The 17,785-nt window shown below is 38.0% G+C and overlaps 1 protein-coding gene across 6 annotated transcripts in view; it reads left to right on the forward strand.

Moving 5' to 3' along the window:
- Positions 1-771: 771 nt before the first annotated feature.
- Positions 772-17,785, forward strand: part of LOC106879080 (phosphoribosylformylglycinamidine synthase) — a 42,813-nt gene continuing 25,799 nt past the window's right edge. For 2 of the 6 annotated variants that reach the window (XM_089355773.1, XM_089355777.1), the window contains exons 1-9: positions 772-798; positions 5,636-5,779; positions 6,507-6,636; positions 9,108-9,406; positions 10,664-10,772; positions 11,849-11,989; positions 14,266-14,393; positions 16,155-16,283; positions 17,090-17,353. In XM_089355773.1, coding sequence (XP_089211899.1) covers positions 5,638-5,779; positions 6,507-6,636; positions 9,108-9,406; positions 10,664-10,772; positions 11,849-11,989; positions 14,266-14,393; positions 16,155-16,283; positions 17,090-17,353 — 1,342 coding nt within the window. In that variant the 5' untranslated portion in view covers positions 772-798; positions 5,636-5,637. Of the gene's footprint in view, positions 799-1,009; positions 1,131-4,024; positions 4,173-5,635; positions 5,780-6,506; positions 6,637-9,107; positions 9,407-10,663; positions 10,773-11,848; positions 11,990-14,265; positions 14,394-16,154; positions 16,284-17,089; positions 17,354-17,785 lie in introns of those variants that run through there. The other 4 variants (XM_089355778.1, XM_089355774.1, XM_089355779.1 and 1 more) reach the window with 4 other exon arrangements.

Consider the following 17,785-nt stretch of genomic DNA (forward strand, 5'->3'; position numbering starts at 1 on the left):
GTGGTGGTCAAGCCAAGAAAGATCTTGCTTGGCAGAACACCAACCTATGACACAAGGTTCTATCAGTTTGGCAATGCAGGTAGTAAGACTGACTGGACGATAGTTGACACACGATGTGCGGTCACCCTTTTTGAACAGAATGACACTGGCAGTGTTCCACTGCACAGTAGTAGCACCATTGTTATGTCAGAGTTGAAAGAGTAGTGAAACCTGTCTAAGTAAATTAATAATGATCATTTCGTTAGATTGTCAAATTGGCTAATAATGCCAAGATGGGAAATATCGTATTAAAAAAAAAAAAGGTGTCCAATGAACTTAAAATTTATGTTGGGTTTTTGTGGGATGTGACCTAGAATATTTGTACAACAGCTAAAACCAACTTTTGTAGACGTAGTCACCCATTTACAGAGAGTATAACAGATACTGTTTGCAACAATGGATATGTAGTACTCTCGCAGTTGTGTTTCTTATGTGTAGTGGCTATGTTTTGACGCAGTTGAACGAAAGAAATTTAGTAACGTTTTTTTCCCTGGATCTGTAGGTCTCTGTTTATCAGAGCAGGAAGTATTTAGCTTAAAGAGTTTTATCATCTGCATAAGTAAGTTAATGACGATCATTTCGTTAGATTGTCAAATTAGCTCACAATGTCAAGATCGGGTTATATTGTATAAAATATGTCCAATGAACTTAAAATTTCTGAGGTGGTTATTAAAACTAGAAGAGTGGAATGAAACCAAACTGGCCTCAGTCATAGAGCAAGGGAGTTAACTTGTGTTTGCTGAGTTTATGTGGTTGGAGGTGAGTATAATTATGTTATTAATTTCAATGCTGCTATATTTATATTACTTCGTTTTCCATGCTTATATTTTTGTTTTGAAAATTATTAGTACCTTTTGGAAAATGTAATTAAAATTATATTCTAATTTTATGTATGATTTCTGATAATCTGAACGACAATTTTACCTAAAGGAATATATTTTGAACTTGGCGCCTTTAAAACCACGTGTATTTTCGAGGAGTTAATTAATTAAATCTTTCGTTTTCTATTCATTTTGAGGATTATCTTTGACGAGAGGATTATATTTTCCCTTTGTTTATGCGTAATCAATATGAATTTTTCTCTGTGTAATGTGTGTATTCCTTTGGATCATCATCGAAAGACGTTTTATTTTGTACGGTCGAAAGTATTACGTATGGTTTGTAAGTCTGTAAGCTTGGTAAACTAAGAACTTATTTGGGACAAGAAATATAGAGCCAGTTGAGTTAAAAATTACATTTGGGACAAGAAATATAGAGCCAGTTGAGTTAAAAATTACACTTGGGACAGGAAATATAGAGCCAGTTGAGTTAAAAATTACATTTGGGACAAGAAATATAGAGCCAGTTGAGTTAAAAATTACATTTGGGACAGGAAATATAGAGCCAGTTGAGTTAAAAATTACATTTGGGACAGGAAATATAGAGCCAGTTGAGTTAATTAAAACTGAATAACATTGAAACACTTAAAAATTACATTACGTGGGAAAATCATGTGGAATATGCTTTGGAAAGTAGGATTTCCACATGATATATTCGAATACTTAGATTACAAAACAAACTTGTTTTGTTTATCTTATTTCGAATATCTAACACTTACAAAGGCTCACCGAGGTAATAAATATGTAAACGTGGAATTGTTGCACAGTTACATGCATTCTGAACATAAAGAGTTGTATCATCCGTAAATTGCAGATGCTTTATTTTACGACCGTGAACTCAAAAGAAAACGTCTTGGAACTGTTTCTGCTCTAGGCACAAGGTCTGAAATCTTGACGAAGCTGTTAGTCGACGTCAACTCCAGTGCTTAATGGTTACTTATTTTTATCGACCTCCAAAAGATGAAAAGCTAAGTCGACCTCGGTGGGTTTCGAACTGACATTGTAAAGAATCGGAAGAAACGTCTTTGAGCATTTTGCCGGCGCGCTAACGATTCTGCAAGCTTGCCTCTTTGAGTGCTGTCTGTAATAATGTCTAAGCTCATTTACTTTATCCAATCTTGTCTTTTACTGCTCATTAGTCTGACCAAACCGTATTAATCGGCCCAGTATTTTGGCAGATTATGTGCATCGCGCTAACCAAAGAAATGAATCGGTTTTTAGCTACCGTTTTCTTGAGTCTTGCACATGTCAAATCATGTTTAAGTGTATATTATGTAATTTGATACAATTTATATTTAATATGCATTCCGTTGTTCGATTCAATATATTGCAGTGATTCCACTAAATTCTTGCAAAGTTCTTGTACTGGATCTAGAATCTAACCGAGTCAATACTATATTGGATAAATACTATTCTTGTTAAATGCATATTTCGCGCTAAAAAGGGAACATTATTAAATATATTGGAAATGTTGTTTGTTTCTTTGTTCAATTTCGCGACGTTCAGGTTTTCATTTTATTGTTATTCTAGTTTTGTTTTTTCTGCAGCCGTAATATGAAGATTGCGAAGAATTTTCCGAATATTAGTACTTATTTCCTAGCGGCTTCTTTCGAGTTTATTACTGTTAAACAGTATTCATTATATTAGACTGAATGGTTCACGGTTTCTATTTTAGGATACCTTATAGTAATTTGAATAACCGCCAGCATTTATCATGACACACACATAAACCGGAGGTAGTAAATACAAATTTGGTGGTGGTAGTGGTGATCATTTCTTTTTAATTTTTAGTATTCCGTGTTTTGTATAGCTAGGATTGCGATTCTGAAAGAAAATTTTTTTCCTGAAAATTTCAATTTTATACATTTTGTCCCTAAATTCCGTGTCCGCTTCATTGACTATGTAATTGTGATAGCTATTTCAAAACTCTATCCGAGTATTTTTAACTGGACGTCGTCTGTTCACATTGAATGCATTATTGGGATACTAAACCAGCTCAGTACTCGACTGGTACTTAATTTTATCGACCCTGCAACGGTGAAGGCAAATTTAACCCCAGCGTTATATGAACTCAGAAGAGAATTTATTCTTTCCTCGTACAAAATATTGTGACTTTCTTAGAAGGGGAACAAATCTGTATGGAATGCTCGAAAGTATATAATTCCACTTTACTCCTTTTATAAAATGTTTTCTGGGATAAATATGTTATATAACAAACAGATACAGATATTTCAAATGCCATACAACATAAATGCACGACTTATTAAAATTATTTCTGCCTCTTGAGGATATGTCATAATTATCAAATGGCAATAAAGACCAACACCGAATCAAGAATTCTCCAAAGTTGACATGCATGACAGAAAAAGACAGGCTTATTGTTTGGATATAAAGGGATCTATATAGGATTCAAAAGATCCATATAAAGAGACAGTCGTGGACACGTGTTTCTGGCTCATTTCTGCCTTCATTATCAAGACAATTGTCCACCCCAATCTCCAGTAGCCAAAGGCCTTAGATCATAGAAAAAGCAGTAGAACACATTTTTTGGGCCGAGTTAATTTGCATAATTTAAACAGAAATAAGCTAAGAGAAATAATGGCCAGTAGAATATATTGAACAGCATAGACGTGTATAGGCATATGAACTACCATACAAAACATGCATTTGATTAAGCATTTTGTCCAATGCTCTAATGCAGAATAATTTTAGTACCAGACAACGTTTGCAAGTATGCAAAATCCCTTCAGGGTGTACCAGTGCTAAGAAAAATGACGAATTAAAAATTTTTATACATTAATAGGTATATAAATTTATATTAAATTACTGCTTTGGTTTCAAGGCTCAAACCTGATGGTTTTTCACAAGGGTTTTTATTAGCTTCATCGGAGTGGGGGCAGTTTTATGTTTGAATGCAGGTGAAATTTCGTCCATGGACAATAAAACTCTCCCTTCTTACTTTAAATGATTTCACCAGATTGTTATTTTGAATTGTTTTAACAACATTATTGAGAATGTTTTTGACGAGTGTAAATCATTAGTATCGATTAAGCAGTAGGCAAGTCATTCGGGAGGATTCAAATGAAGTGATGTGAGATAAGTGGTGGTGGGAGAGATTGATAGAAAAGTGGTATTGAGTAGATCAGGAGACTGCAGTATCGGATTAAGGAAGAAGGCGAAAGCTATTAATTTGGAGACGGTTTAGTTCGAAGAGCCTATGACTAAACGAAAATGAATTTTATGCGTAGACTTTCGGTATTTGATGTATTTTATATGATATATATAAATTTGTTGACTTTCCCGTCTTTACATCCCTTTAATAATGTAGTGTAAGGGAGATAATTCCATACAAGCTTGTAAATTGTGTTAATTTCGGAATATTAGAAAACTTGTAATGCTTTGTATAAACAACAATTTAGCCTTTAGAAGGTTTCAAGAAGAGCTTTTGATAAGTTCATTTTTCTTGAATAAAGTAAAATCTATTTCAAGCTTTGCTTTTTATCTGAGAATGTCTTCTGTTTTAGAATTGTTGAATGAAGTTTCACAGACAGAATTAGTGGAAGTATGTCATGCACTCACACAGACAAGCATGCATGCGTATGTTTGGTGAAGTTTCTAGCCAGGTGTAAGCCTCTGTATCCCGCATTTCTCTGTTTTCTTTTATAGAAGTCCATGCTTTGTGATCTGATGTCCACTGAGAAAGTTAGTTGATGAATGCCTTGTGAGAGCTGCACAAGACATGTTGAAAGGTGTAGTCAGCAAGATGAATAAAAAGTGTGGCAGTGAATTCAGCGTGATGTAGAGGCACATCAGCGTTCAGTTCTCAATCCCTTTCTGATCTTTATAGTTTTTCATGTGAGATCAGACCAGGTGCCTACAGGAATTTCATCATCAGCATGATGATCATCATCCTTTAGCTTCTAATGTCCTATGCTGACATTAGTTGGAATTTCTATGTGCTAATGACCTAGTTCTTACAGTAGAATTAGTGAAGAAATTCCAGGCATGGAAACAACCAAGAATCTAGAGGCTTCAAAATAAATTTAGTAAAGATTAAAGTATCTGTAAGTAGAAGAGGATACAGGATCTAACTACCACTAGAGAGATGGCCATGTTTGATGTCTGAAAAAGGAGTAGATAGATCTGAAGTTATTTCATCTCACAAAGGAAATAACAAAGGACTGCATTGGTTAACATGATGTGCAGAAGATATCTCTGCCCATCCAGGCATGGCAAACATAAATTAAAATTGTGTAAATGTGTGTGCATGCATGCATGTGCGTGTGTGCCTCTGTGTGTGTGTGTGTGTGTGTGTACACACCTACATAAATATATGTTTAGGTATGTCTATGCATGTACATATATATACACATGCATATGTGCATATATGTGTAAATGTATGTGTGTGTTTGTGTGTATAAATAACTGTATAGCTACCCTTATGTAGCTTTGTATCTTCTGACCCCCTCCCCCACTACTCTTACATCAGGCACCTCATCACCCTACTTTTTGATCTTCTCCTCCTTTCTGAACCACTTCTATCTCTGCTGCCTGACCTCTTCTCCCTATAGGTATTTCTTATCAGTTGCACTTCCCTCCTTGTTCATCACTCACTTCATGTCATAGCTTTCGTAGAGTCATAATACGATATATCCGTTATTGCGTTGCATATTTTTTACCAACCATTAAAGCTATTTTACTTTTCTTATTTCATGAAGTCATGGCAATCATTTGTTATTATCAACATGATGCATTAAGTGCTTATAGCCAGCAGGCTTGTTTGGCGAAACTAAAAGCATCAGTTCCGAAACTTACAGATTTGGAGACAGAAATCTGCTACTATGTATCTTGTCAGGAAAAAGGTTGGTTCTATATTTAAATATTTATTTATAAAAACACATGTTTTCTTTTCTATAATAAATTATCATCAATCCTTTAACCAGAGCTTTTTTGTATGCAAGCTTAGGTTGCTGTGCAACACAACATGACCTTTGTTGATAATTTTTTAACTCCCATGTAAGGCCCAACATCCTGAGATATGGCCTTATTCCTGCCTTTTGTTTTGATAGAGCAAAGTCCTTAGTTTATGCTAATTTTTCTACTGTTTTACATTTTTTCCCCTTGTTATAGAAAAAGGTGACATTTAAAAATAAAATATCTAAAAATATTGATTTCAAATTTTGGCACAAGGTGAGAAGTTTGGGGGAGGAGTTAAGTCAACCCCAGTGCTCAACAGGTGCTCATTTTATTGAACCCGAAAAGATGAAAGGCAAGAATTTGAACTCAGAATGTAAAGATATGGACAAAATGCCGCTAAGCATTTTGCCCAGCATGCTAATGATTCTGCCAGCTCACCACCTCAAGGTGTTTAAAAATATTAACATACTGCATCAATATTTTCCACGTCTTTTATTATCTAGTGTGAGACAAGTAGATCAATGTATATGTTCCTTAGATTTACACATTAATATTTGTGGTGTATATTCACTGGTGCAGTTACTTATCTGTAAAGCCATTGGGCTTCATTTAAAATCAATAAATATTGAAATGTTGCATTTTTAAAAAAATTTTTACGTCTCGTTCTTTTAGAATTTTCTCTGAAAGATGAAGAGAAACTGACTTGGATTCTAAGTAAACCATTTTGTCAAAAAAGTCTGAAGAAAACATCTTTTTTTGGAGAACATGCAGAGAATTGTCTTTTTGTGGAAATTGGACCCAGGTAAATTTACTGTTTTAAGTTGATTCGGCTAAAATTACTTATTCTTTTATTCTTTTACTTGTTTCAGTCATTTAACTGCAGCCATGCTGGAGCACCACCGTCAGTTGAGCAAATTAACCCCAGGACTTATTCTTTGTAAGCCTAGTACTTATTCTATCGGTCTCTTTTGCTGAAACACTAAGTTATGGGGATGTAAACACACCAGCATCGGTTGTCAAGCGATGGTTGCGGAGACCAACACAGAAACCCACACACTCACGCACGCACACATGCACGCATGTACACACACACGACAGGCTTCTTTCAGTTTCTGTCTACCAAATCCACTCACAAGGCTTTGGTCAGCCCGAGGCTATAGTAGAAGACAGTTGCCCAAGCTACTTTATTTCATAAAATTTGGCATGAAGGCATTACAAAGAGGGTACGAACAAAGACAGACAAACATTAAAAGGTGAAGTAGCTGCTAATCAATTAAAAATTTATGATGATAGATTAATACAATTAAAAATTCCATATTACAAATTACAATTTTACAGACATAATCCTCATTGCGACTTGCAATGGATTCCCTGAAGGAAAGGCATCTAACCATCAGAATAGACCCCTTGCTTTCTTTCAGACTTCTACTTACCTGGTGCCAATCGCTCCCAGCTTTCTTGCCATAGGCTTCCATCTTTTCTTGAATCTTTCTCGTGGCAGGTACCTCTTCTCCAGCCTGATCTTACTGCTGAGGTGGTAACTAAAAAAATTAACCAACCCCTGGCCAGATACAAAGGTACCTATCGCTATTCCTCTCACACACGTCTTCCATACTGTTTCTTTCAGTATGGCTACTACGCAGGAAAAGCAAGCCTTCCTCTCCCTGTTGAGGGAAGGAGGCGGCACAATCTCGATGATAGATTCAGCCGATAGCTGCACTCTTCCCATTGATGACAACAGTTGTTCTGTGAAAACTATCAGTCCTGTTAATTCCGGACATTCCACGAATGCGTGCAAGACGGTTTCCCTGTCCTCCCCGCACCTCGGACATGTCAGCGAGACAGCACTTCCATGCTCTGGCAGTTTATCACAAACAGGTAACGCTGCACGGAAGCACTGCCAAGCCAGGGATTTCTGGTAATTGTCCAGATACCCCGGCCCGAAAGCTCTCCTGAACAAGGTGGTCAACTGATTATCATCGTAGCCCAGGGTCTCCCCCAGAGTGTCTTCGGACATAACTTCAACCAACCCGCTATAAAAATCCGTGGTGGAACTCCTGTTGCTGGTATTGCCCACCCGAGAGAGTAGCTGACGTGCCTGTCGGCACTCCAATTGCCAGTCCCCCAGCCTAGGTTTCTGCTTGATCCATGTACCAATGTCCGTTAAAGACGTTAACTGCGGAAGGTAGAACCGGACGTGCGGTGACCACACTGGCTCTCCATCCTTGTAAAAGCAGAGGTGCCTCAACCTTAACACGAGTTTCTGCATCTTCAGCCAAGGCATCCCTAGCCCACCCTTTAGCGGTTTCTGGCAGCAGACAGAGTGCTTCACAAGTGGCTTTCCTTGCTTCCACTAAAAGCGAAAAAGGATTCTTTCCAACTTCTTCAGCCACAAATTAGGGCAAGTTACGACGGTCAGAGATAACCAATGCTATAAACATCTGCACCACCTCCATCTTTCCAAGCAAGGATAACGCCCACCCAGACCAGGTCTGGGTTAGAGCAGTCACCTTGCTGATCACCTCACTCCAATTTTTCTCTATCTGGAGGTCTGGGCCAAACCAGACTCCAAGCAGCTTAACAGGACCTTCTGTCCAATGCCCCACAACGTTATTGGACGCCATCGGCTTGCCCTTTCAGGTGCCGAGTTGCAAACCGACCGACTTGTCCTTGTTAACCTTTGCTCCTGCCACTGCCTCGTAACTTTTGACAGCCTCTTCCACCACTGGAAGCTGGCCTTCATCCACCACGATGATGGAGATGTCATCTGCATACACCATAGCTCCTCTTCCACACCACAGATCATTCGGTGTGCCCCCTAGTGCCTCCAACTTTCACAGCAATGGCTCAAGAGCCAACACATACAAAAGCGGAGATGAGGACACATCTGACGCATTGAGCGTTCGATCCTGAATGGTTTCGAAAAGAAACCATTCGCTTTAATGACAGACTTGATGTTGCTGTACAAAACAGCAATCCAACCGTGGAAGGTCGGACCCAGGCCAGCCTTCTCGAGGACCACTGCCAAGTACTGATGGTTGACCCTATCAAATGCTTTGGACTGGTCTAAATGTACCAGTGCCCCTCCCCCTACAGCAGAAAGCTTCCCCACCCTCTCTAAGGTGGAGATATATAATTAAATATATATATTTGTGAATTATATATAATATTCTTTAATTATATATAATCAAACGAATGTATAATTAAAAAAATATTAAAAGATTATATATAATTAAAAAATCTCTCTTAAAATATTAATCCTTCTGTTCTCAGGTTAAACTTTTCTACACCCTTTTCAACAAATGCTGTTTCTATTTGTCGATCTGTTGGCCTTCAAAATATTGATCGGATTGAGGTGTCCGTGGCATATTTGCTGAAAGCCAACTCTAATGAAACATTTTCTAAAGAAGAGGAAGAAAAACTGGTTGCATTGCTTCATGACAAAATGACACAGTGTCGATACCTGAAACCATTGGAAACATTTGAACTAAAAGTTAAAACTGAAGCTGTGTATGAAATTGATGTTCTTAAAGAGGGTCAGAAAGCCTTAGAAAAAGCTAATGCAGATCTTGGTAAGTTATTCTTGTTATTTCTTTAGTTTTGATTAGAATTTAGGTGTGTTACAAAAAGAGTCTACTTCATCATCATCATCATTTAACGTCTGCTTTCCATGCTGGCATGGGTTGGACAGTTTGACTGAAACTGGTAAGCTGGAGAGCTGCACCAGGTTCCAGTCTGAATTGGCATAGTTTCTATGGCTGGATGCCCTTCCTAATGCCAAACACTCCAAGAGTGTAATGGGTGCTTTCTGACTGGCTCCTGTGCCGGTGGCACATAAAAAGCACCTACTACACCCTTGGAGTGGTTGGTGTTAGGAAGGTCATCCAGCTGTAGAAACCTCGCCAGATCAGATTTGAGCCTGGTGCAGCCTACTGGCTTGCCAGACCTCAGTCAAACCGTCCAACCCATGCCAGCATAGAAAGCGGACATTAAACGATGATGATGATGATTTCTTCTGTAATTACATTGCAATGTAAGAGTGGTGAGCTGGCAGAGTCGTTAGCATGCCAGGGCGAAATGCTTAGTCGTATTTTATCTGTCATGTTTTGAGTTCAAATTCTGCTGAGGTCAACTTTGCCTTTCCTCTTTTTGGAGCTTTTGGAGTCAACGAAATAAGTACCAGTCAAGTGCTTGGGTCAATGTAATCGACTAGCCCCCATCTCCCCAAATTTCAGGCCTTGTGCCTATAATAGATAAAGTTATTACATTGTAATGTATATAATATAATTCAATGAATTAGAAATAAAATTTAAAAATTTATTCTTTCTGTCCAGCCTGGTATTGAATGATCCACAGCCTGGGATATATGAGTTCATATATTTTTTTGGTCTCTGCAAGAAAACATAGTTATTCTGTTAAGTATGTATTGATGTCATGTATATCTGAGACCCCCACTCCGGTCATGACAGACCATGGGATTGCACCTAGAAAGTTACCCTCCCAGGTACAAGTCCAGGCAAGGTTGTTTTTTTATGGAAGACCAGTAGTCGCCCATGCATACCGGCCTCCCCTCTCCAAGCCACCAGTGTTATCCAAGGGAAAGGCAAAGGGGCCGATACAGCTTGACACCTGTGACGTCGCAATTCATTTCTACAGCTGAGTGAACTGGAGCAACGTGAAATAAAGTGTCTTGCTCAAGAACACAACATGCAGCCCGGTCCGGGATTTGAACTCACAATCTCACGATTGTAAGCTTGACGCTCTAACCACTGAGCCATGCACCTTCACCATGTATATCTACTGAGTTAAAAATTATAAAATCTTTTCAGGCCTAGCTTTTGATCAATGGGACCTAGAATATTATACTAAACTGTTCCAAGAGAAAATCCAGCGGAATCCAACCAGTGTTGAATGTTTTGACTTGGCTCAGTCAAACAGGTAAGTTTAGTTTATTCAAAAAAATACAAATCACTAAAGTTACCTACCATCTACATGAAAAACAGGTTTATGCTGTAAGGAAAATATTGGGTTGTCCGGAAAGTCCGTGCCGATTTTTAAAGGGAAGAAAAAGGTCAATAAATACTTGCCATTACATTTTTAATCAACCAAATATGAACCATTTTGTTGCACAGTGCGTCTCCATCTTTCCTTTAACTTGAAAATACCCTCTTCCCAGAATTGAAGTGGTTTCATGGCAAATAAGTCGAAAGGTATGCTACTATAAATTGGCACAAACTTTCCGAACAACCCAATACATTAGCCTTATGTTCTTTTATTCTTTCTTTCTTTTACTTGTTTCAGTCATTTGTCTGCAGCCATGCTGGAGCACTGCCTTTAGTTGAAGAAATCGACCTCAGGACTTATTCTGTGTAAACCCAGTACTTATTCTATCGGTCACTTTTGCCGAACTGCTAAGTTATGGGGATGTAAACACACATCGATTGTCAAGCGATGTTGGTGGGGACAAACACAGATACACAAACGTATACATATATATATATATATGTATATATGACGGGCTTCTTTCAGTTTCCGTTTACCAAATCCACTCACAAGGCTTTGGTCGGCCTGAGGCTATAGTAGAAGACACTTGCCCATGGTGCGACGCAATGGGACTGAACTTGGAACCATGTGGTTGGTAGGCAAGCTTCTTACCACGCAGCCATGCCGGCGCCTACACTTAATATTATTGTAAAAACTTTGGTAATACTTGGCAGTGTTCCATATTTGTATGATGACAATATTATTATTATCATCTTCATCATCTTCATATCTGAGCTGCATAAGGATAAGCATCATGACTATGTTTTATCAAATTTCCCCAACAAAATTTTGATTTTTGTTCGTTGGGTTTATCCATAGCATGATAAAAAAAAAAAAGCAGGTTTTACCACAAACACTACAACTCTTTATTTCCTGTCTTCTAAGTAAGACCATTGTGATATAGCTAAAAAAATTATTACTTTTGTGTAATTTATTAATTACATTCAGGATTGATGTTTGTCTTTTTGAAGTGAACATAGTCGGCATTGGTTCTTCAAAGGGATCATGATATTGGATGGAGAAATTCAAACTAAATCTTTGTTTCGTATGGTTATGGACACCCAAGATTTCAGCAACAACAATAGTGTCATTAAATTCAGTGACAATAGCAGGTAAGTTGATGCATAGTTCTCTTTGCTCTCGTTTTGTTCCCATTTTCACAGACAACGGAGTCTGGTGCAGCTCTCCAGCTTGCGAGCTCCTGCCCGACGATGATGATGATGATGACGATGACGATGACGATGACGATGACGACGACGACGGCGGCGGCGGCGGCGACGACGGCGACGACGATGATTTTCTACATGGATTGAACATTGGCATATTTTCAGGATTTAACATTTTGTGACGGGAGGCTATTAATATTGTATGAGGTGAGAATGGATTTAGGTGGACTGAAATAGTCAGCAATTGTTGTTGTTGTTGTTGGCACTCCGTCGCTTACGACGTCGAGGGTTCCAGTTGATCCGATCAACCGAACAGCCTGCTCGTGAAATTAACGTGCAAGTGGCTGAGCACTCCACAGACACGTGTATCCTTAATGTAGTTCTCGGGGATATTCAGCGTGACACAGTGTGTCAAGGCTGACCCTTTGAATTACAGGCACTACAGAAACAGGAAGTAAGAGTGAGAGAAAGTTGTGGTGTAAGAGTACAGCAGGATTCGCCACCACCCCCTGCCGGAGCCTTGTGGCGCTTTAGGTGTTTTCGCTTAATAAACACTCACAACGCCGGGTCTGGGAATGGAAACCGTGATCCTACAACCGTGAGTCCGCTGCCCTAACCACTGGGCCATTGCGCCTCCACAGTCAGCAATTACATACACAGCATCAAGGAATATTGGAAGTTTTTTCTGGTGCTTAGTACATCAAGTGATGAAGGATTTTGACAAGCAGCTATGATAAAGTCCAGAGGTAAGTGGAGAGACAAGTGTGAAACCTGGCCATCTTGTTAAATGAGAAATGGATATAAAATGATGACAATGGCAACAAAAAGAAGAAGAATGCGCTTTATCTAATTGCTTAATTGCTCAGAAATTGGTATCTATGTTATTGAATTATAATTATTTACATACTACTGCTGCTACAGTTGGATGTTTTCACCTCCATGTTTTTTTCCTGTGTTCAATTATTGTTCTGTGGTTAACCCTCATGCGTAAGATGATATAGTATCATGTCTTCATTTTTATTTATTGACATCACCTTACATATTTTACCTGATTTCTCACCTGCATTGCTTAAAAGTCTTAAAAATATATTGTAAGTAATTTTTGTTGGACTCACCTTGATATTCTTGCTGCAGAAACTGCAATCTTTTATTCCATTGTAGTATGAATAAAATTTGCATGATATTTCTGTTTTGAAAAATATTTACCTCCCTCTATCCTCATCTCCAAGCATAAAGTTGCCTTCCACAGGGTTTGTAGTCTTGCAAACTGCATAGGGATCTCACTAGTGCTTGCAACAAGAAAAAAACTCTAAAGTGGTTGTTGTTAGGAAGGGCATCCAGTTATAGAAACCACACCAAAGCAAACATTGGAGCATAAAGCAGTTGTTGGGCTCATTGGATCCTCTCAAACCAACCAACCTATGCCAGCATAGAACATGGATGTTAAATGATGATGATGAGGATGATGTTGTATTCCCAACCTTCTACTGACATCTTAGCATTTGCACCAAGTAATACTCACAATGGAATATTACTGCCACACCGGAGACTGTGTTATTTCTTCACGGGCGTGGGCATGGCTGTATGGTTAGGAAGCTTGCCTCCCAACCACATGGTTTCGGGTTCAGTCCCACCACGTAGCACCTTGGGCAGGTGTCTTCTGCTATAGTCCCTGGCCGACCGAAGCTTTGTGATTGAATTTGGTAGGCGGAAGTTACTGCCGCGTGTGTATATGTCTATGTATGTGCTTGTGCCTCTCCGAAAGAGAGAGAGGGATACCAACATCTTAAATTACACCTTCCAAAAACGAACCACCTGACCGATCAGCATAGAATCACTCCCAACTATGGAGCTCATAGATATGCCATCTTCTTGCTCTATTTTTCTAAGCTACTACAATGATCTCTGCCCCTTTATGCTAGCTAATTGTATTTTCCTTCCATCCAGACCCATTCCTCCTTGTCACCCTGTTATGTTCTCAAGGATCCACACTTGCCACTTTTCCAGCCCTTCTTTCCCAGAAGGACCGACCCTTGGAATTCCCTCCCTGTCTATGTGTTATATTATTGCTTAGTATTCTTATTTTTATACCCCAAGAAAGGTATTATCTTTTAAGATGATTTATATAACTGTATTTTGGTTGATTTCCAAATTCTAGAGAAAAATTTGCTTTTTGGACCTATGTGTTTTTTCAGTTATTAATTATATTCTGATTGTTTCAGTGCTATTGATGGTTTTGAAGTAAGTGTCTTGTTACCTGAAGACAGTTCCAAAGCTAGTCCTTTTGTGGTAAAAGAAAAACAGAAGAGACATATTATTTTTACTGCAGAGACTCATAATTTCCCTACAGGTATGTATTAATATATATTGGTTTCAAATTTTGGCACAAGGCCAGCAATTTCAGGGGAGCAGATAAGTTAATTGCATCAATCCCAGGGCTCAACTGGTACTTATTATATTGACCTTGAAAGGCAAAGTTGACCTCAAAGGAATTTAAACTCAAAACATAAAGACGGATGAAATACCGTTAAGCATTTTGCCCGGTGTGCTAACGATTCTGTCATCTCTCTTAATATATGATATATTCTTTTCTACTCTAGGCACAAGACCCAAAATTTTGAGGGAGGGGACCAGTTGATTAGATTGACCTCAGTACGCAACTGGTACTTAATTTATCGATTCACATATATAAGAAAATATAAGGGAAGGAAATTTATCATTAAGACATGTTATAATCAAACAAATATGGTTTTTTGTTCTTTTTGATGTGTTAGGATAGTTTGTTGCCATTGTAGGAGAGTGATAATTTGGTATGTCTCCATGATCTACTGTTTCATAACTTATTTTATTCTCATTGCTGAACGATTAATTGTATTTGTTAAAGAGAAAGGATGGCATGTCCAGAAGTTTAAGGGTTTCAGTTTTTGTCAGTGTTATTTTAGGTTAGGCCCAGTGGTTAGGGCAGCGGACTCGCGGTCATAGGATCGTGGTTTCGATTCCCAGACCGGGCGTTGTGAGTGTTTATTGAGCGAAAACACCTAAAGCTCTACAAGGCTCCGGCAGGGGATGATGGTGAACCCTGCTGTACTCTTTCACCACAACTTTCTCTCACTTTTACTTCCTGTTTCTGTTGTGCCTGTAATTCAAAGGGTCAGCCTTGTCACACTGTGTCACGCTGAATATCCCTGAGATCTACGTTAAGGGTACACGTGTCTGTGGAGTGCTCAGCCACTTGCACGTTAATTTCACGAGCAGGCTGTTCCGTTGATTGGATCAACTGGAACCCTTGACGTCGTAAGCGACGGAGTGCCAACAACAACAACAACATTTTAGGTTTCAGATCAGGAGCTTGAAATAAATGGCTTATTGAGATTATATCACATCTCCCTGTGGGACAAGGTGGTCAGAGAGTACTTCTGTCAGTAGCACCTTTCCAATCAATGGATCAATGTTATGTTTCTTAACAGTTGAACATGTTTTGACCGTGTCAGAGAATTAATGGTAAAATCATTAGGACTTTCCAATTGAGAGCAATGTGCAAAGTTAAACCTTACACTTATGAGGTGATTGCAAGTTTAAAGCTCTACAAGGAAGTGTCCCAAGATTCATTCAAGCAAGTGAGAATTTTTCGTCATTGTTTTATCATGTTTTTTTTTTTTTTTTGCATTAGACATATTAAGAATTTTGCTTCCCAAGTGTCTTCTAATATAGCTTTGGATTCACCAAAGCCTTGTGAATGTATTTTGGTAGGCAGAAAGGGAAAGAAGTCCATATTGTATTGCGTCCTTGAGCAGGCACAGAATTCTTATTTCTTTATTGCCCACAAGGGGCTAAACATAGAGGGGACAAACAAGGACAGGCAAAGGGATTAAGTCGATTACAATGACCCCCCAGTGCATAACTTGTACTTAATTTATCGACCCCGAAAGGATGACAGGCAAAGTCGACCTCAGCGGAATTTGAACTCAGAACGTAGTGGCAGACGAAATACCACTAAGTATTTTGCCCGGCGTGCTAACGATTCTGCCAGCTCGCCACCGTCCCCATCCTAATATAATGAACATCAAAGTAAGTTTGCTTCTGTTAATTATTGTTTTAACTCTCTTGATAGGAGTTGCTCCTTTTCCTGGGGCCACTACAGGTACTGGTGGTAGAATTCGAGATGTTCATTGTACTGGACGAGGTGCACATGTTGTAGCAGGCACAGCTGGTTACAGTTTTGGAAATCTTAATATACCTGGTAAGGAGAATAATAATTTCATTTGTTGTTTTTATTAATTTTGTTTGTTTAATATTGATAAAAATAATTCTTATCAGATGTACCTAAAATTTATGCTCAATCTAAGTTTTAGACACAATTCATTGTTTGGTTTAACAGTTCACTCCCTGATTTTTTTGGTGCTTTTAAGGATTCTCAATTTTTTGAAAGTGTTTAGGCCCTGAAGTATTCACAGCTTCATCAAAATCATTTAGTTTCTCAATTTTGTTATTGCACAATATTTTACTGAAAAAACAACTTCCTTTTTTTTTTCTGTAAATTAAATGTTTTTGATTTATGTGTTTGAATTATAATTTCTTTCTTATGGTTTGTATTTTATATTTATTTCTGGTAAGACAAACTGATGTCCAGGAAAAGGTTTATCAACATTGCTTTTTTCCCCTTTTTATTACTTGAATAATTTTATATTCATGCAATTTATAATATTAAATATCCTCAGCTTTATTATCAAGATGGAAAAATGTTTATCTTTTTTAAATCCAAGTGAAGTTTCTCTCAAAATTCAATTGTGTTATATGTATTTGATCAATTTTGTGTTTAGGAATATATAAATTTATAAGAAAGGGTAATTTTTAAATTATAGAAAATGATTATTATTTGTAGTCCAAATAGCATAGTAGTGGAAAGAAATTACCTTGTGCGATGTTTGAATACTGGTAGGTTAAGAGTTAAATTATTGCTACTTGTTTTTTTTTTATGCTTAAAAAATTGTTTTTTATTCTTTGAGTTCTGTTGTATTTCATTTATTTTTCCTTTATTTTTTTTAGGTTATGTTCAGCCATGGGAAGAAGAAAAAAAATTTGATGGTCCTGTAAAGTTTGCTTCTGCTGTGGATGTTGCTATTGAAGCAAGTAATGGTGCCTCAGACTATGGCAACAAATTTGGAGAACCAGTTCTTGCTGGTTTTGCTCGTTCTTTCGGTCTTTGCTTACCAAATGGAGAATGGAAAGAGTATGTAAAACCAATAATGTTTAGTGCTGGAATTGGAATGCTGGAAGATATGCATATAAAAAAACAAGTTGCAGAAGAAGGTGAAAATGTTTTTTTCTATCCTTTTGAATAAATTTGGCTCTGTTGATGTCATAAGAATTTATAAGCTTTGAGAGAATGTGAAATGATTCTTATTTGGAATGGTAGATCTCAAAGGAGATAAAATTATAAAAAAATAGCATGTAAATATTGGGTTAAAAATCCCTTTGGGTCAAAATAGTTGACAGCTGCCATAGGACTTGTCTGTCATATTTACAAGAGATGTGGGTTCATATCCCATGCATAGGCTTTGGCATTTTCTAATCATAGGGTGTTTTAAACTCATGCCAACCTCTCCTTCATTGGACACTAAACTCTGCTTGCAAAGACCTGTTGGGGCAAGTGAAATCGAAATCGTAATTGAACCATATTCGATGACTGGCACCTGCACCAGTGGAGCACTGACAGCACTGTCCTAGCATGTTCATTGCCAG

Source organism: Octopus bimaculoides, chromosome 7 (assembly GCF_046866305.1).
Source record: "Octopus bimaculoides isolate indiv1 chromosome 7, ASM4686630v1, whole genome shotgun sequence".
Classification (NCBI taxonomy): domain Eukaryota; kingdom Metazoa; phylum Mollusca; class Cephalopoda; order Octopoda; family Octopodidae; genus Octopus; species Octopus bimaculoides.